General features: G+C 53.5%; 3 protein-coding genes across 3 annotated transcripts; 2 read left to right on the forward strand and 1 right to left on the reverse strand.

Annotated features, from left to right (window-relative positions):
• Nucleotides 1–4938: 4938 nt before the first annotated feature.
• BDP81DRAFT_103395 (uncharacterized protein) lies at nt 4939–5926 on the forward strand. Its single transcript, XM_060581390.1, has 2 exons — nt 4939–5208; nt 5305–5926. Exons 1-2 carry the CDS (start codon nt 5131–5133, stop codon nt 5878–5880), a joined length of 654 nt encoding a protein of 217 aa, XP_060440942.1. The 5' UTR covers nt 4939–5130; the 3' UTR covers nt 5881–5926.
• A 2767-nt stretch (nt 5927–8693) lies between these two features.
• Nucleotides 8694–10991, reverse strand: BDP81DRAFT_103400 (family 2 glycosyltransferase). Its single transcript, XM_060581391.1, has 4 exons — nt 10496–10991; nt 9528–10382; nt 9163–9457; nt 8694–9103 (listed from the first exon to the last, which is right to left on the reverse strand). Exons 1-4 carry the CDS (start codon nt 10579–10581, stop codon nt 8831–8833), a joined length of 1509 nt encoding a protein of 502 aa, XP_060440943.1. The 5' UTR covers nt 10582–10991; the 3' UTR covers nt 8694–8830.
• A 7308-nt stretch (nt 10992–18299) lies between these two features.
• On the forward strand, nt 18300–19224 carry BDP81DRAFT_103446 (uncharacterized protein). The gene has a single exon (XM_060581392.1). It carries the CDS (start codon nt 18411–18413, stop codon nt 19095–19097), a length of 687 nt encoding a protein of 228 aa, XP_060440944.1. The 5' UTR covers nt 18300–18410; the 3' UTR covers nt 19098–19224.
• The last annotated feature ends 1162 nt before the right edge of the window (nt 19225–20386 follow it).

The following is a 20386-nucleotide window of genomic DNA, read 5'->3' on the forward strand; positions in this document are numbered from 1 at the left end:
TCATGTACGCCCAGGCCTTGCTTGACAATCTGGCTTATGTTTGCAAGCTCGTACAGCCACGCACCCTCTTCTTCATCGTCTGGAGACAGTAAAGACGAGACCCCGTCATTCGAGGTTCAACCACCAACCTCACCACTCCACTTCCTCGGAGGTGGTGGGGGAGGGGTTGTGTGTGTGTATGTGTATGTGTGTGTGTGTGTGTGTGTGTGTGTGATACGCGCGCGTTCTTATGGGATGATAGGTTCACGCCGAGAGTTTCGGGGCTGGTTGAGACGCTGGGGCGTGGCTCCATCCACTTGGACGCACTGGCAGGGTCTTGTCAGTCGGGCAGCCTGTTCTTCGTTTTGGTCGATCCTTCAGCACAACGACGTCGATTCCGCCCAGCTCGGCCAGGCCTCGGCCGGTCCTTGACGCCAGTTGTGTGGCCCCTCCAGGGTGTGTTTGTTTCAATAATCCCCATCCCCGTTCCTTGGTGGTACAAAATTGACAGAGTTCCTGTTCATGACCCATTTGCTTGGCTTCAGTTAACCCCTCATGGTAAAAAATAAAAATAAGCGGCGGACGCCGCAGCCGCGATGAAAACCCGCATCTGTCGAGGTCATGGCTCGCTCGGACCGCGCTGAGAACATGGCAACAATTCTGATGATCAATGTCGTTCTTGCGATAAAACGATCCGATATGTTCAAGCAACATTTGGTGTTGTAGGTTGAGCGAAACAGGCTCAAACCAATTCGGCCCCCATTTGCCAGCAGACGTTACGATGGAATATCAATTGTGGATATGGTTGTAGAATGGGTGTGAGGGTTCGGCATGGGTCTCCGATTCATGAACAATTTTTGTAATGAGGCTCCCGTCGAGAGGAGGATTACCGTAAACCAACTCAATTGGCGTGGTATCGCGTGGGGGCCGGAAAGGAATTGTGACGGCAGGCCTTTTGCAGTGGACTGAAAGGCAACATTGAGCTTACAGCCAGACTGGTTCGATAGCCGTAGACTCAAGCTCCCTGATTTCTCTGCTGGCTTTGATAAGGTTAGTAAATTAATGACCAACTCAACAATTTCTGCACTGAAGCAGCAGTAGCTCGTAGCCGATGGCTAATGAAGCATCGGCTCCAAGTTGTCGCACTCTAGCGGGATGCAGGAACCTTGGTGTCGACACTGCCTGGTGATTCCCGGGGCATTCCCTGAATTAGACCAAGAAGGGTACATGTCCAGTACCGCGCTTGTACCTCGAAGTGGCTGGTGTTGAAGGCCTGTTCCATTGGTGGCATCGGTCCTGGGCATACCCTCCGTCAACGGATCCTCCTCTTCTTCATCGTGAGTGAATGAATAGCGTGTGGATATCCATGGCGCCCTTTTCTGCAGCTAGTGAACAAGATGCTCGAATAGGCTGAACCAACGGGCCAAGGCGTCCACCAGCAGCGCCGCTTGGCGCACTTCTTTCGGCTTTGACTTCTCTTGTACGTGATATCGCGTTTCCCAACGAAGAGGCTTGTCACTCTTGTGTTTTGTGAAGAATCGTTGTCGCATTGTGCTCTCTGTATGTAGCCCAGACGGACCTACCAATAATTCTGAAGCTCATTGGACAAGATCAGACGATCTCGCCATTGCACTTTGACATGGCATCGAGCAACTGGCGAAGCACCCTTGCGGCGACATGAAATTCTTCAACGGCTCGCAAAGACCGAAGATGCTTGTGTGGATCGAGGGATTGCTGATGACCTCTTGAGGGTCGGATTGCCTCTGCCACTGTTGGTTCCGAGCCTCTTGAACCTGCATGATAGTGCGCGCTGAGGTTACAGCGAACCAAGAAGCGCGAGTGGGTTTCCCCCTCCTAGGCCGGGATATTTTCGAGACAGAGCTCTGCCAATTCTCTTATTTTCTTGGTTGACGTGGCTCTCGTTCCCCATAAATCCGTGGTGGACACTGGACATTTACATGGGGTTGTCTTAGTGTAGGAGCCCCCCCCCTCCCCTGGTCGCTGAAGAAGAGCTGGCCCGGTCGATGTCGTGATGGAATGATACTATCATGCGGGGTTGACTGGACACGGAGGAGAAAGTCGAGGAAACCCACCAGCAAGTCTCCATCCACCCCCTCCTCCAAACCAGGCCTCTCGAATCGACGCGAGGGCGGGAAGATCGTGAGCCTGTCCATCCGAGCTTGCGACGGACAAAGTTTGCGGAGAGCAGATTGCTGACAGGCAGGTGTGGTATAGTGCTGTGCACTACAGGCGCGAGACGCGGCCTGGATCGCACGAGGTGCTTCCCCGGCGGATCTCGGGCTGCGAGCATGAACGATTGCGATGCATGTTGATGTCAACCATGGTTGCGCAGCCGCAGATCCAGTGTCGCAGAACGGGGCCTAGCAACAAAGATGGGGCACAAATCCCTTCTGAATGATGCTGTCCTTATTCCCGTTTCATTCGATGTCCTGGCCGCATGGAGTGTATCTGTAGCCAGAGAGCATATAGCTTCTCAGAAATGATGATTTGTTGAGCACTAATAAGCACGCCCGTACTTTGTTATAGTATCCGAAAGTCTCCGTCTACTTGTCGGCAAGACGGGATAGACGGGCGGCGCGAAGACGACGCTGACCCGCTTGGCTAGATCGACTCCGCCGAGCTTCGGCCATGATCAGCCTCTATACTCTGGGCGTGCGGAGGATCGTGACGAGGGTCAGGGCTAGGGTTTTTTTTCTTGCTCGCAAGATGCCCGTACGGATCCGTACTGACTGTGGCGCTGCGCTGAACTTGAAGTTGATGACCCGTCTGGCAATGGTGACTCGTGCGAAGATGGGTAACAGTGACGCCCCAGGAGAGGGGACTTTCATGTCGGAATGTGGCTTCCTGATATGGTACAGCTTCGAGTGGTGTTGAGGCACAGAGAGATATTGTCAAGGTGAGATGAGGTGAGGCAAGGTGTGCTCGGTCAGCCTTGTTGGTTGAGTTGGCGACATTTCTACTTTAGGCTTTGACGACCGGCTAGCCAGGGCCAGTAACATCGTAACGTCGTAAATGCAGAGCTTCGCTGCTCATCCATGCTCGAGTCTGCCATAGCCCAAATGTTCAGTGTGTACTTCTCGAGTTTGCCATATCGTAAGGTGCATTGCGGCAGGCAGACCAGTTCTCGTGGGCTTGAACGGAGCAGAGCCTCCCTTCTGCTAAGAAGATTTTAGCGTGGAAGCGGCGAGAGTGATGGTTCCTTTGAGATGCTTGAAGGGTTCAAAGACCGAGTTAGCGGCGGCGGAGGATGGCCGTGATGTGCACTGATGCTTGGTCCTAGTTGCGGAAACAGACGTGTCTATCCGTAGCCTTGTGGTATATGGCAGTTCCCAGCAAGGATAAGTGGTGTATTCGTACAGTAGGAGGAGCGGAACATGGCGTAGATTTGATGTGGAACTGAGAGCTGGACAGAGAATGGCGGCGATGAGAATTGAAAAGGCATGGCTTGCTTCGCTGGTTGGTCAGTTCGCGCACTCCCCTCTGTTCTCTTGCGAAAAGAAGTGATGACCCTGGCAACCTGGCTCGCATGGGTGGTGCAGACGCAGGTCCGACGAGAAGCGGATAAGCGCACTGGCTCGCAGGGGAGGGTTACATTGAGGAAAGCCCATCGTGCCCATGTCGTCTTGGCTTGATTCCTGGTCCGAGTCGCGGAAGGAGACGAGGGGAAGGGACTGGATTCATGGATTGCAGTTGCAGCGCCGCAGCGGGCAAGTAGCTACAAAGAGGATAAGGGAGGCACGCCGCACAAGACGACATGATGTGATGGTGCGAGGTTCGAAGTTGTGTCGGCGAGGACGAGGAGGGAAAAAGCTGAGATGTGACTGCCGGTGGAGAGGGGATTGCGCGTTTCGACTTGCCTGAAGGGCTTGGAGATTTGCATTTTGCAGATATTGCCATCTTGGAACTGAAAGTTGCGACTGCACCTCAACTGCGACTGCGGCTGCGGTTGCGGTTGCGTGTCCGTCTCCGCATCCCGGGCTCTCTCTCTTCCTCCCTCTCTCTCTGTATCCGTATCCGTAGGGTGTTTCTGTCTGTGCGAGGACCATCCTTACTGTGGTACCTACACCGGGACGGGAGGCCAAAATAAAAATGTCTGTGGTTATTTTGTCTTTGAGATGAAATCTATCCGCAGATACATTGTGGCCCTACCTTACCTTAGCCGCTGGGGTCCGTCTGTCAACTGTAGGCGTTCGTTGGTTGAGGGCGAGAACAGGCGAGCGCCAAGACTGGAACAAAAAAGATACTTGCCTGATCTGTGGAGGTACCGCGGCCGCCTGTGCGTCGAGGAAACCACAAGTATCTTTTTTGTGTCTCTAGTTCCCTCGCATTTCCCTGCTCCGGGCTTTACTAAGCCAGCAGCAGCTGAAGCCAGTTCTCCTTCTCCTCCACAGTCGCCTGCCCCTCCCACCAGAGTCGTCTTCGTCTTTTTTCCTGTCTTGTCTTCCGTACGCCGTATTCTCTGCATGGAATCGAAGGTCGTCATCAGTGATCATCCACACAGGTAGTCATGAATTGACCTAGAAATCCTTGGTATCTCAACTGCTGGCCTTTGCGGCTTCTCTTCTCCTCTCTTCCTTGGCCTGAGGCACGAAAGTACTTTGTATCCGTTCGCTTACCAAAGCTTGGCGGCTGTTCTTCATCGGGAACCAGATTCAGCCAGTGCCCGTTCCCTCGGAAGGTGGCAGGCCCGTAACTCTTGTGTACGGATACGTACCTACCCATGGGAGATCTGGACCTTACGGATAAGGCAGCGACACTTTGACTAACTTGGAAGGTACCTCAACGCCCGTACCGTTCGCCGTTTGCCTTTTGGCAGGAGCCACTGATTAATGTTGCTCTGGCCACACTACCGTCCGAGGGCCTCGATCGTCTCGGGCATCTTTGGTTTCTCCCATTGGAATCCACACACAAAACATCCACCCACTTTGCCATTTCACCACTCCCCGGTCAACGCAACATGGACAGTACTTACGTCTAGCCGTGACAAGCCGATAAACGTCCTTCGCAACCTCATCATCGACGACGAAAATCGACGACAAATGGCAATCATAATATAACGCCAGTGCAGGCCATGACAGGTCATCGGCCGTGCGCACTTGAGGTGTGGTTCCATCCAACGTCAAGTCTCGAATGTCGCCCTCTGCTCGCCCTTCCATACCATGCCATGCCATGCATGATTGCTTGCTACGCAGTGCAGTGCAGTACCAAGTGAGTATGCTTCGGCAGCTTATCATCGCACGTCTATTTCCTCTTTCTGCCGCTGCACCATGGAAAGACCAGCACTAATAAGGTAGAGTCACCAAGCTAGCAAGGCCGTCTTATCATCGTCGTCGTCGTCGTCGTCGTCGTCGTCGTCCTTGGTCTCAGGTCGTAGAACCACAACCCGTCTCCATCGAATCTAGGCCTTTGTTTTTCGCTCGCGCTGTCGGCGCTTGTCCGTGGCCATTGCAAGCCTGTTCGCCCGGTTTTGCTCCGTCGTCTATTGACAACCCTCGGCCGCCACTTTTGACACATTTGACAGATCCAACCAAAATCGCCTTCTCTTGCCTATCCGACATTGCGTACCTCTTCGTGCACGACTTCGTACTTGCCGTATTCCCGCTGATTTTCCTACGGGCTCTTGGTCGCCGTCATCCCCAATGCGTCTTGACTCATGCCGTCGCATTGGCTCGCTCCCCATCACCTCACGCTGGAGAGTGTGGCACCATCAATTGGAGAAGAACACTCGATGGACCAACAAGAGTCGCCAGTCTTGAAATAACTTCTCAAGAATTTTCTTCCATCGAGGAACAAGTCATTCGGCAGACCCAATTCTTAGCTATCATTGGTCCTACCTCGCATGTTGTCATAACTCACTCTGGATGCCGGATTTACCACTGACGAATTCCGGCATGAATCAAGGCGTTGCAGGTATTGGAGACAATCGCAACCCCCTCTACAAATGCAAGCAAGGTCTGGAACCAGCTCATTGTCAGGATTGATGGATGTCTCTCAACGCAACTCTCGCAAGCCGGCTCTGACTGCTACTCGCACGATTCACAGAGCTAATATAGCGATGCATCAATGGACACTGCCCGAGTCCAGGATACTTCACGCAATCACCTTCATCCCACCAATTCGACCCACAAGAATTTTTCGATACTTGTAAAATTTTGATTTGTGTGGTGATTCGGGGTATTGAAATACAGTCAGATTTGAACATGATTTGGTGAGTACTTTTCTTATCCTCTCCACAGCATCCTTTGATTAGTTTCCCTCTTCCGATCTGGTGCAGGTTCTAAAGCCTCAAAACATGCGTACCATGTCGTGCATCTCTGCGTCTGCGTCTCCTCGCCCCCGTCCCGGTCCCGGCGTACGGATGTCTAGCATATACTACTTCGCGACCCGTACAAGAGGAGTCGAGAATAACGTTCCCCATTAATCCCATCCACTACGAAACACTTTGAGATTTGGACGCTGTCTTACCTATGTCATCAGCAAGCCTCTTTTCGTCCACCTGCAGCAATGACAAGGCCAGGGGTCCGAGAGTGAGGGAGGGGGAGGGGCAGCCTGGCAGGCCTCGTGTCAGGCATCGGAACACAAGGTGGGCGGGCTGCTTGACAACGTAAACAAGGACGCAAACCAAGATTCCCAATCCATCGGAAAGGCTGTCAAATTGTACTGTACCTCTTGACCTCACAGTTCGAGCCTCTGCTCTCTGATTGGGCGCCATAGTGTTCGATCTCACCCATCCATCTGCTACAGCTCGAAGGTCGACCTCCTGCTTGGGGTAGTGGCTCGCAGCAGTCAGGTCTTGGTTCTTCTCGATAACCAGCGGTCGATAGATGGGCACTCCGACCTCTTGCCTCCGAATGTCCGGACATCTTCGATCCGGAACTTTGGCCCTGCGGGTTTTTTACGTGCCCTCAAAACATCACCTGCCTCGTTGCCCCCGTTGAGTGTGGGGTGCTCGATTATCTTAGCTTGGCCTGCTAGCCATCCTAATCTAGCCAAGTCTCGAACCGTTCAATGAACTAGTAGGGATGGAGGGTGTAGGGTTCAACTGATAATGGTGGGTGTGAGATCTCATTCTTCAAGGCAACCACCACGACGACCACCGAAAACTAGTCGCACGTACTCAGTCTCACGAGGCTAGTCGTCCCAGCCAGCCCGATGTGAGTCAAGAGGGGCGCATCTGACGAAGCATCCAAATGCCACAGGAGAGCACATGGACGATGTCCAAGACTCGAGATGAGCAGGAGAACACCATCACTGCCGCAAAGAGTCACAATAATCAACCCGGAACCGCTATCATTCCTCAGCTCGTCGTCTTCGGGCAAGCCTTGCGGCAAACGACGGCCAAACCGGAGCCGCGTGCTCGTCTGGCCTTTTGACCCCCCTCCAAATTCTCCACACCCACAAGCCTCACCAAGGACGTCATGTAAGACAATATCACACACCACTCTACCGTGGTAACGACGCGCATGAACATGGCACAGCCTCTCCCCAACATCGAAATTCGATTTTCAAAAGGCACAGAAGAAGCCCTTGAGGCCAGGCCAGACCTTTCCGGCCGGAGAATTAGTGAACAAGGTAGGCATTCGCATACCTTGGCCCTGCCGTGTAACCGGGGGTCATGTCGTGGGGTCCGGTCCTGATGAGAAGCCACACACACACATATACAGTATCGCATGTCAGATATCGCGGGTTTCCCGGAAACCGTTTATTGGGGGCCAACACCATGGCGGGATACGAGACTGCGCGTCAAATCACCCTGCCGTGTAACGAATGCCACCAACCTTCCCTTTCCCCCCCTGACACACGGGACACACGGGACACACGGGACACACGCCGTGCTTGCTGCTCGTTTCTTCTTCCTGGGGAGCCCCCCCCCCGATCCAACTAGTCGATCCCCCAGTGCGTCAGGATGCAGGGACGTTGTATTCCCATTGGCTCGGTAACCCTTTCTTTTTCCAACCTGTGTTGAAGAAAGGTATGCAGCTGCCCGACATCACGCATCGAATCATGAACTACTGACCATTAGTGGAGTCAGGGAAATCTCATGAGCCTCATTTTCTTTGTTTTTCACTGTGAAAATTTTGCTTTCTTTTCTTCAGTCTATGGAAAGCTGTCTCTTGGTCTGAGTGGAAAGAAGATGGAATAATGGTAGAGACCAACTGTCTAATGCCTTGCCGTCCTCTCTCTCTCTCTGTGTCTTCCCTGACTTCCCATGTCTCGCAATGCATCGAACAAAATGCCTCCGACGAAGATCAAAGCTGCCTGCCCTGTTGCCCGCCGCGCGATGTACCTTTTCCGACTACCTCTCTTTCGTTTCTGAAAATGAGGAGAAGGAAAAAAAAGAAATCACAAAGACCAATCCTCCGCCCTCGCCGATTTTGGGGTGTTTTTGATAAAGAAAATGAAAGGAAAAAAAGAGACCAAGAGTTGAGAAAATCCAGGGAGGAAAAGTTTATCCCTGAAGCAGATGACCAAACCACCCTATCCCTGCTCTCCCATGCTGAATGGTTTCCATGCCGTTGATGATTATACCTCTTGACACGCACTTCTGTGCTGTGGTTCCATTTCCCGTATGCGATCGTTCGTGTACTCATCGTGAAGAGGAAAGAACAATAAGACTTTTCCCGTTCCAAATTCCTTTTGGGTCGGTAATTTTTGTTTTCCGGAAAGAGGCGCAAAGAAAATGAAGAAAGGGTGGTTGATTAACCCTCTTCGTTTCCGCCCTTCAGGAAAGAAAACATAAGAAAGCCACCCAAGCCAGAGTCCCGTTTCTCCTCTGGCAAACCAATTTGTTGCAAATTCATAATTCGTGATACTCGTGGTCGCTTAGGATCTAGTCCGTGGGGTGCTCCAGGAGGGAGAAGGTGACATGAGGCGCCTTGATGTCCTTCGCAGGGAAGGTGTTCATGCGGACAGTCTGGGGTCGGCGCGCCTCGTTGGCCTGGCGGTGCCAGTCGGAGACCTTCTCGGTCATCTGGCGCTCGAAGCGGTAGCGGACGAGGTCCTGGCCACCAGGGGGCGTGGTAAGACTCATGGCTCGCTTGGGGCGGGGAGTCAGACGGATGTCGTTGTTAATGTCACCATCGGCTCTGCTGCCCCAGGAGGTCTGTTGACAAGGTGTTAGGAAAGCTAATATCATGTCATGTGCGAGAAGTAGTCACTTACCATCTTGAGGGTAGACAAGGCGTAGAGCTTGATAATGCCATGAGCCCATCCGAAGAGGATAGAGACGGGCAGGAAGAGAATGTCGCTGGGGTTGCGACGGAAGAGGTTCACGAGCTTGACGACCTTGGTGAAGCCGAACACGAAGATGATCTGAGCCCAGAGGGCCTGGCGGCGGCTCTCGACATCCCAATCGGCGGTACCCTTCCACAGAGTGAAGATGATGAGGGGGTCGAAGAGGAATGCCAAGGAAGTGAAGGTCGCAATGTGGAGAGCGTAAGTGCACCAGGGCTGCTGACTATAGTCACCATGGATTAGTATATTATACCAGGCAAAGGGAGGAATCCCAGATAGGTGTTTCAACTTACGTGAGAACGTATCTCTCACGGACAAGACTGGTCCAGTTGCTGCGCCAGTTGCTGCGGGCCCAGCGGGAACACTGGTAGAGGAACTTGGTGCTGTTCTCCAGAGTGGTCTCGAGTTCGCACTCCTTCTCGTACTGGATCCAAGTCTTCCACTGGTGGCTGACGAGCCAGCGGGTGACGAAGTTGTCATCATCGGCGTTGAGGATGTACTTGCCCCACTTCTCGGTCTTGAAACCCTCAAGGAAGTCGTGGCTGGAAAGAATCTCAGATCGGTAGGCGCCAGTTCTGCCAGACATGCAGGAAGTACCGCCATCGAGGTTGTGGGTAGCCGAGATCTCGAAGTTGCGTCTCTCAATGTAGGCAGCGCCGAGCCAGTTGAAGATGCGAGTGGACAGCGGGCCATCCCAGACGCGCTTAACTCTCTGGCAAGTGCCGACACCGCCAATATTGGGGTCTTCGAAGGGAGCGAGAATCCAGGGCATCATAGTAGAAGGCCAGGTGACATCATCATCGGCCATGATAGTGAGCTTGGTGGTAACCTTGGGCAAGGCCTCGCAAACTTGAAGACGCTTGTTGGCAATGGGAGTGGAGTAGACCTGGACGTTAGGGTGAGGCAGGCTGCGAGCAAGCTTCTCAAGGGAGGCATGCTTCTCGCTGGTAGTAACGAGCATCAGAACGCGAGGGTTGCAGGCGATGATGCTGAGCAGAGAAGGACGAAGCTCCTCAAAGACATTGTGAATGGTGGGGATGATGACGGTCACGTCGTCAGCTGTGAAGGTAGGGTTGGCGGGGATCGGCTTGGACTTGTAGACCCAGTGGCTGACGCAGTTGACAAGAAGACGGGTGTAACGATGAAGCCTGCCAAGGAAGGTTAGATACACGAGACGGCAAAAATAAATAAAAAAGCAAGGCAGGTCTTTGATGGCAGCAGCAATGGAGGGTGGAATTTTCTGAAGGAAGTAGTGACTTACCAAAGGGCGATAAACAGATACATCCAGGCGGTGGGGGACCAACCAAAGCTGAGGTTGGGCAAGAAGAGATTCATGATGTCTGCCATCGTGAATTGCTTCCTGCGGTTGGAGAGTGCGCGTGCGTGTCTCTGAAGTAATTCGGAGGAGGTTGTAAGAGGGATTGGTGGTGATGTGAAGGAAAACCCAACAAAGCCGCGATGAAAGGAATTGCGTGCGTGGTTGTTGGTTGTTGAGGGTGAGGAGGAGGAGGAGCAGGAGGAGGAGGAGGAGGAGAAGAGGATGGGAGAAGGAGTTGGGTTTTGTGCCTTCTGGTGCGAAGAAATTCTCAAAGGGTTGGAAGGTGGCAGGAGGTCCAGGTCTTGGAGTGTGCCTTCCTTCTCAGAATATCGTCTTGGTCAATTGAACGAGTCCCGTGACTTCTTCTTGGATTTGCCCTTTGGTGAATATGTCTGTTGCGTATTCAGATGCAATGGTCCACTTTTTTGTTTTCTGACCGAGATGTGAAGTGTGAGGTGTTTTGCTGAGGTGAGGCAACCTGAGAACTTCCAGCAGCTTTCAAGATGGTACCCAAGGTGATGTGAATGTGAGAAGTCTAGGTGGTATCTCCAATCTGCTCTGCTTTGTACGAGGTATCACGCTCGTAGTTCTAGAGTAGTGTGTGGTGATGACTGTCGAAAGTCCCGGATGATGAGATTTTTTGGCTCGATCTATGTGTCGTCGTGCTGCTTCCGAAGCCAAGTCCTGCTCTCGCTCTATCTTCAAGTCTCTTCCTTTCTGTCTAGAAGGACCCTAACGATCGAGGTAGTAGATCGGACTAGCAGAGCACCTTGTCTGTGTCCGTCGTTGGAAGTGGTATCAAAGAATGACACGGGCAAGACGGGAAGGACCAACACCCAAGCCGCGTGTATGGGATGCTGGAGGCAGGGGAGAGATTTCGAGAAGGGGTCCAAACAAAGTATTATACAGAGATGAAAGATGGCAATGGGAACTCAAACCATTGCGCGGACCAATTGGTCTTTTAAAAAACAACAATGACCCGGGGAGAAGAAGTGGTGATGAGGTCGTCCGAGGAGAGTAGGTCGTCCTGGGGCGAGGGACAAGGATATATACGTAGCCAGATGTGGTGGAGGGTTGGCAGGCATGCATGGGTTGTTTAGTTTAGAGATGCACCCATGCATGGAGACGGTAATGGTGGCTCCATCCAAACAAGGCAAAAAAAGTACTGGATAGGTATGGATGGATGTGTCTAATGTGTGGTAATGGATTATGGATGTACGGACTTGTCGACTGGACTTGTCTAAGATTGTGGTGCAAGAAGGCAAGCCGATGGGTCTTGAAGGTACTTCGTCTAGACTGGCACCTACTTCGCGGCCTGTTTTCTTAGCTACACCACACTTCACCACTCACTCTCCTACAGATAGACATGCATCACGTTCGTCTGTAAGGGTATTGGGGCAGAGACGAGGGGCAGAGACGAGGGGAGGGGTGCGCGGCGGTTGTATCGGGGTTGGGGGAGAAGGGGAGGGGGTGAGCATGTTGATGGATGGGGGTGCGAGGGGGGCGTGTGCAGATGCGCCAGTTGCAGAAAAAAAAAAGAGAAAGAGAGAGAGAGGAGGGCAGAGAGGCGTTCAAATCGTCCATCGTCTCCCACCCAGTCCATGGACCCCCAGCCAGGGTTCCCAGAGTACGAAGCAGGTACTTGCGCGTACTTGGAGCGGAAGAGTCCACAACCGCAACCCAAGTATCTTTTCCTTCCCTCCTCTCACCCACTCACTCACTCCCGTCTTTCCCTCTCTCTCACTGAGTGAGTGAGTGAGTGAGTGAGTGCGCACGTCTGTGTGTGTCTCTGGTGCTGCCACCACCCTGCTTGCCTCCCAGCTGCGTCTGCCGCCGCCGCTACTACTGCAACTACGTCTTCGCCTGCTGCTGCTGCTGCTGCTGCTGCTGCTGCTGCCTCTTGTCTCCAACACTGGCTGGTTTGACGACCGGCTAGGCATGGGCTGGGGCCCTGGTGGGTGCAGGTGCAAATGGGGCCCAGAGGCTGGCTTTTGTGGCACCGTGTTGGGACGACGCTTCTTTAGCAAGCATCAAGATAGCCTGCAGTGGGCAGGCAATCGTCTTCCCATGGACGCATCGCACCGATTGGCATCAGCACTTGCGAACAGTAGTGCTGCGATATGTCCTCGCATTGCATCGTTTCCCATCGCACCTCGACGGCCGTCCTTCGGCGCGCCGTCGACGGAGAAGTGTCAAGGAACGGGAAACATGATTTGGGGCCATCCGGTCTGATGCCCTACAGGCTACCCTGCTCTCTCGCCTTGTCTTACTTCCTTGTTGATGTCTGTCTGACCTGCAACAGCAGTAAGGTAGTTCCGAGAATGGAGGTGACTGCTGGAGTCAACCAAGGAACACGGACCATAATAATCGTCGAGGACCCTCGAACCTCGACCCTTGAAGCGAAACAACACGATAGGGACATAGTAGTAAGAGGCGGCTGGAGTTGAGGATACTGGCTGGCTGGTCCCTGCCCTCTCCTCCCCCCCTCCCCTCCTCTTCTTGGCCCCATCACGCTATGAATGGCGACTGGGGAAACGCGAATCACAGGGCGGAGGCGATCTGGTGGGGAGGGGAGCGAAACGACACGGCAGCCTGTGGAGGCTGTATGAGGGCATAGCTTGAAGAAACAGAGAGGGGGACGAGGAATATGAGAGGCGACGAGAAGCGACAAGACTCACAAGAGAGGTTAGCACATTATTTTTATTTTGTTCTTTTATCTTTTCGGGATGGGTACTCTGTAGTACTACTGTATAGTAAGACTGGCAAGCCGCAAGAGCCTAGTGTAGCGCGCGAATAACGCCATACCCTGCGCACTAGAGAGGGTCTGCTCGCCTTGGTTGGTTGCCGTACTCCATTCTCCATGGTTGAGCGGCTAGTTGATGTGGAAAATGGCAGCACGGCGAGATTTGGAGATCCACTTTTTGGGTGGGCAGATTCCATCATTCGTTTGAGTACGACCGGGCATCTGCACATCCAGAGACAAAAGGTGGAGAGCTTCTGGAGGAGCTGCTGGCGACAAGGACCAGGAACAGAGCCTTTCCGTCAATGGTCTCGATTCTTGACCTGAAAAGTTGCAGCAGACCGAGGGTAATGACCAGGGCCTGGCGGAACAACTTTAGGCGAGGTCGAATCAACGGCCCGGTAATGAGATGGCTCAATACCTGAGAAAGCTGGGGGAAATCATGGGAAGAGGAACCTTGGAGACAAGAGAATGGATTTCGAAATGACCGACCCGGCCTGCCCATCAGCAGCAACCTGAAGACAGCATCAGCAGTATCCGTAGGCCGTAGGAAATAGTAACCTCATAGGCAGAGCAACTTAGCCGCAGACAGACTCTCGCAATGCCCGGGAGGGGTAAAATCCTGAAAAATTGGAGAAAAGCAGCCTCTAGTCGCTAGGCATGAGAAAAACGCCGGCTCGCCATCTGTACGCACTGACAAACCCCCCGGCATGGCCTGGGCCGTTGTAGAGTCTCCAGTTTTCGCATCTGACAAACGGACGGCCGGCGTGGAGTCTCATTGAGCGGATGAACAAGCATTCGTGCTGCTTATTATGGATACCCGTCCTTTCTCTGGCCCATTATGAAGCAGAGACCGGACCAGACTTGGATGAGCGTACGAAGCCAGACAAGAGTTAAATCCGGCTCTGCCTGCTACGGCTTCTGTGTCTTGACCATGCCTCTGCCGCATACTGGGGCTCTCGAATGGTACCGAGGACATTATCTCTCGGGCCTGCAGGTCCCTCAACTGACCCTTCGTGAGATATCCGTATATCGCTCGTCTTTGTCACTCTTCAGTCCGTCGAACTCCTTGTTCCTTTCCCCACCCGTCGGTTGGTGGTCAAGGACCGAGGAAGAGGGTGCATACGATTGTGTACAAATAGGCATACGCCAGGCTAGGTGACGCCAGGTTTGCTCGAATGCTGCTTTTTCAGAGCACACAATGAAGAGTCTGACTCTTGATGGAGGGCCATTGTCGCTTTGGAGATTCTGATATCTGATGGATGATGCAGCCAGGACCGTGACAGACGCAGTGCCGTCGCTTTTGCACTCACATTCTTCAGTCTGACCTGCCACATTGCGATGACCGGACCGACAGGGTTGACGTTCCATGATGCTCCTGATCCTTGCCTGACTTGGCCGGGGCGGATGCTGTTTTCGTGATGATAACGGCCCCGGGGTTCGTCCTCGCAAAGAGGCGCGAATATTTCCCGTAGTTTGTAGATCGCTTGGCTTGGGGTTGGATGAATTGACCAGACAGAACGTGCACAGGCTGGGCCGAACAAGCGAAAGAGCCACTGGCCCCCATGCTGCGTTGTCCTGTGCTCTACTGAGCTGCGGAGTGCGTGCTGGGGTGGTGGAGATTTGGCGGATGGTATCCATCAATCATCAGCAGGCTTCAGTCGGTCTCCCGTCCCCATTCCTGGTGGCCGACGGGAGGAGGAAGTGGAAGGCCAGGAACCCATTCTTTGCCAGAGACCGGACCGGATGGGATGCACTGATACTGGATTGGCACACCCGCCGCGACCGCTTCCGTGCCGGCCGAGCAGCAGGGCGTAGCCAAACCGTTTTGCGTGAAAGAACATGTGCGTAGCGACATATGACATTTATTGCTGGTAAATATGAAGAAAGGCAGCACTTCATGCAAACAGGTCGTATGCGGCGCTGCATCTGGCTTGTGCCGGCCGCTATCTCGGGGTCCTTGACATTCAAGTCTTTCTTGAGTCTAGTAGAGGCAGGCCACATCAGGCCGGACCGTCGTGCTGCAGGCTGCAAGCCATGAAGCCGCGAACCTGATTTTGACCCTAGAATTGATAAAAGTTGCGAATTACTTGCATTTGCGTGAGACATTGATCAGTCCATCCTTCAAAATTTCGGGCCTGACATCAGAAAGCACTCGCATGGTGTATGTAGGAGACGACAAGGACGAGGCAGCATGTGGATGGACATATTAGGTGTGGTGTGCGAGAGCATGTAGATGCTTTATGTCTGACTGTCGTGATCTCGATTGAACACGAGCCGAAGAAGAAGAGACGAAGACTAGCCGCATCAGGACGGGAGGACGTCGTGCCTGTTTCCTAGAGAAGATGGGTATCCGTAATCGCATGCTCTTTGGGATGGTATGGCGTGGGCCCGGAGTTGCCTCGCAGACATTGAGGGCAGACGGGTGACGGGGGCTGGAGGTGGCAGCCGGATCGGCCGTTCGGCAACGGCTTCCACATTCGGGTGCCCTGTTTGGTGAAGCCGTTGAGGATTGTGCGGGTGCAGTGCAGCTCGTCAATGAGCCATGATCAGATCCCGAGTCTGTCAATCTGTTCAATCGACCTGGGGGGGGGGGATGCTAGACAAGCAAGTAAGGTATTGCAGGTACCTTGAGAGCGACGCATTAGTGAAGAAAAGGAAACTGATGGACGATGAGGGGGGGAAAGTAAAGGAGGGGAAAAGAAGATGGATTGCATATTGGCAGAGTCGATCCTCCGTTGTGGTTGGGGGAGGCGGCGGAGCGGCGGAGAGACATTCCATCAAGGCGGGCGGGAAGATGGAGATAGTGTGATAGACGCAACTGCAGGCCGGACCTTAGTATCAGGATTAGCATCTTTAGTTTGTGACAAAAGACCGGGAAAAGTCTGAAGAGTACCTCAGCATACCAAGTGTTGTATAGTATATACACTCTACGGATACAGATGTGAGATTTGAGATGGCAAGATTGCCTGCCGTGTGTAGGCGTGACTGTGAGTGGCTCCGGCTGGGCATGGAGTGCTTGAGTGGCTCTTTGGAGCGACTTGCCGGGACATGTCTCAGTCTATTTTGGCACCTCATGATTGAATGTCTTGGATGGAGACGGTTGAGAGAAGGCCGGGCCTTAGCGGCTCCAGTGACGACTAGGTAGAGATGCCAATGATAAACGAGTGTGAGGGCGGGACGGAACAAGGTGGAATGTGACGTGAGGCAAGTGAACAGTTGACTCGGCGTGAGGGGTGGCCTGGACCACAGCCGGTGGTGTCCATATCTGAGGATGGGACTGAGGATGGTCATCCATTGTCCATCCCATGGATGGGCAAACAAACTGGGTGTGTTCGTATGTAAGGTATGTGATGTGAGATGAGGAAGTGTGTGTGCAAGAGCGGGTGCGTGTGGTGAGGTGGCTCAGGTCCCAACCACGATTGCGTGGTTATCTTCCATTTTCTTTTCCATCGTGAGGAAAGAGGTGAGGCAGGCAAGGCAGGTAGGTACGGAAGGCAGGCAAGGTACCTTGGGGGAGGTTCCCATGGAAGTCGAGGCAAGGTAGGTGAGGTACCTTTGGGAGGCACGCACGTAGGGAAGGAAGCTTCATCGACAAGCTCACCTCAGAGTGGCTACCTTCCTTACCTTGCCTCGACAATCGGATCCCAAGGCGGGCAAGTGTCTGTCCGTCTTCCCCGGTCTTGCCTTGCTCCTCCTGCCTTGCACGGTGCACCTCCCTTCCATAAGGTAAGGTAGTACGTTCCTACCCCGGATTCCGAGCCTGCCCTTGCCTCAATCTTTCCCTCATGTGTCCATGAATCCGAGTAGGTACCTGCCTGCCTTAGGTAAGCTACATGAGGCTCTCGCCATTCTATACCATCTTAGAGTACCTAGGTAGGAAGATGAGGTGTCAACAAGAATGGCTCAGGTACGGATATTGAAGAAATATAGCCACAAGAACGAATGTCTGTCGACCCAAAGGGACCTTTGACGTACTCTCAAAATACTAGCCTCTTGGCCACGCAATGTATCAATCGTTTGCTTCTGTGCCGCGGATGCCAATTTCTTTCGGCTGCTGCGAGGGACATTGCGCCTGCCGCTAAATGAGTGATGCATGGGCTTCCTCCCGCCCCCCAAGCCCAAGTTGATTTGATGCATACATCATTCGCCCGTCGACTATCTTCAGAGCGATCTGTCACTTCCCTTCTCTCAGGAGATGCGCCTTGGCTGCTCATTTGTACAGAGGTGGTAGATTGTTCCTTTACACTGCTGCTCTCTAGCTAAGGTAACTCAACACAGGTTGCTCAGCTACCTTGCTTACCTAGAATCCTCTCTGGTCTGTCTCACAGTTTACAAGCCATCTCCCACCAGGCATGATTTTTGCCGCTTACCTATCTGTCAGACAACACCATTCGCTATGGTACTTCGTCCATCAGCCAGCCCTTGCTAGCCTTCGACCTGACAAAATGAGCATCGGACGACAGCGAGCGAGGTGACGCCTGGTGCCCCTCCACGCTCGGCTGAGATACGGATGCAAGAGGCATGGATGTCTTCAACCTCGCAGGCGGCAGCATACTCTATTTCTCCCACGGTCGGTCACTGCTGCAATTTCCAGATCTTGCCTCGCCTCGCCTCGGCCTCCTGTCCCGTACGCAATGGAACCGGCGGCCGCATGCGCCGTTCGGCAACAAGCCCCTCGAAATGAACCACCCCCGGAACGTCCCATCTTCCTTGCCTCTGGCGAGCCCGGCCGTGGACGGATGCCAGTCAGTCAATGTCCGCTCCTGGCTAACCCATTATCCGTATACGAGTACTACTACTACCGTACCACGATACTCCTCCGGTCCTCGACCATCGTGCAACAAGCTACGGATACAATCAAGCGTATCCATCTTCTGTCCGCTTACGGATTAATCATGCCATCTTCACCACGACCAGCCGCCGCCGCCGCCTTCGTTCAAGCCGCAGCTTCCGTCAGAGAGAATACCTTGCTCTTTCCATTGCTCGACAATCTACAAAGTATCCCGTCTTTGCCTCGTCGCAACGGGGCCGTTGAGCGCCAGCTTGAAAACAGCACGGGCGTGTGTCAACAAAGTACCTTGCTGTGCCTCTTGGGAGCTACTGTGCCTACTTTGGATGATTACGCCCTCCGACGATCACCATCAACCAGCATCGAGTAGAGGAGGGACATGGTGCGCTGCATCTGGCCCCATCGGGAACTTGCTAAGAGCCCACCACAGATCACCGTCGCAGGGAAGCTCGCCGTTAGCTCGACATTACGACGTCCTTGGGCGTTGGTTCAATGGCTCGCCGCACCCTCCGGTACGATGCTGGTCGGCTACGACGCCTTGGCTGGCATCTGATTCCACCACTTTGTCAACCACATGCCGTCACCCAATGCCTCTGCTTCCAATTCCATGCACTACCGAGCCAATGGATGCCATCCCGGCTTCTGTGCAGTCATACCAAACGCCACTACGCCAGTCGCAACACTGTCGCTGTTCGTCGTCCGCGTTGGATTCCAGAAGCATGAATGGGCCCGAATCTGGGTCCGAGCCTTTGGTCTTCCATCACATTCCGCCATCAGCATCCTTAGAAATTAGGGCAATTGGAGTGATTGAATCTCGCATGGCAGAGCTGCCGTCGATGCTTCACAATCGCCACTGTTACTGTACTGCCGAGACTTGTCTGCAGGACCACCGTCAATGGAGACCCGCACCTGTTGATGTACGTCGAACTGCATTGGCCCTTTGGACGGCAATTAAAACGACCCATCGTACGGATACAAATAATCCACTAGCCAACTTGTCGGCCACAGCATGACTTGACACAGAAAAGTCGTCAAGTAAACAGGTTGGGGCTCAGTGGCCACTGCGAGTCATGGCTTCTCGTGCGATTCTGGGCAGCCTGCGACTCCGGCTGATTGCGGGATAAGCCCCTCGTCAACCTTTCCGCAGTCCGCACGCCTCCAGGCCGAGCCGACATGAGCGGGACCTCCGTCCTCGAGACATGCGACCCAGGATCAAGTTTGTGGACGAGGGGTACCTACATCGGTGCATGCATTCAGCCCCCCTCTCTAATCGCCAGCCTGCCCAGCCTCGCTATCTTTTCCCGCACCGCAGCCAGGTTCTTTCTGCAAGAGGGCGAACGCTCCGGCGCAGAGAGGTACGAAAGATTGATTGCTTGTTCTCTGTCTTCGTGCTACGGATACGTATGAGCCATAGCAAGTTTGATCGAGTCCTTTGCCTCTAGGCCACAAGCATGTTGGAGCGGTCTTAGCTATATCACCAATACTGTGTTCGAGGGATGCATCGGAGCCATGGATAAACGGATCATGGTCGACCACAAAAAGAGGCCTTACGTGCCCTATTATACGCATCGTCGCCCGCCCTTAGTCAACCTCAAAGGGTCGAGGCTCACGGAGACGTTATGCCCGGGGCAGCAGATCGTCGCTTTCCCTTGTTAATTTAGAGCGCAAATCGCGACTGATACTCTGGGGCAGAGACCAGGGATCTCCCCAGAATATTTTAGCTCCTTCGGACAACAATCCATGTACTTCTCCTGGCGTGCTTGAAGAATACCACGGCCACCCGGTTCGGATGACACACGGACCTTAGCACGGTGCAGGCGTCAACTGAGAAACGTCTGAAAATCAAGACCCCGGAAACTGTCCGCACAACTAGCAGCCGCAAATTCGCAACAGCTTGTACGAATAAACAAGGCAGCTGTTCGAAACAGAGCTCCGTACCAAGAGGATCCTGTTCCTGGACAGAGCATGCTCTTGCTGGGTTCTACGCGCTACTATGGTCTGGAGAAGAACTTGAAACCCCAGAAAGACCTCTGCAAAATCGAGCCGGCAAACGGACGGATCTCCCCCTCTGGATTTGAGGCAGAGGAAGGATGTGACACAACCTCACTCATCGCTCTACTCCGTCGGACGGTTTCTTCAGGGTCCACTGTCTTGCCTATGCTCACACACTCCCTCGACGGGGACTGGAACGAAGCTTGAACCCACTCGGAAAACTCTGCATAGAGTCGCGGCATGAATATGCACACTGTCATATCGTCTGGCGACTTCATTCCTGCCTCTGAGAGGGTGGCTTTCTGTCACT

The sequence above is a fragment of the Colletotrichum phormii genome (genome assembly GCF_030913505.1).
Source record: "Colletotrichum phormii strain CBS 102054 chromosome Unknown BDP81scaffold_22, whole genome shotgun sequence".
NCBI lineage: Eukaryota > Fungi > Ascomycota > Sordariomycetes > Glomerellales > Glomerellaceae > Colletotrichum > Colletotrichum phormii.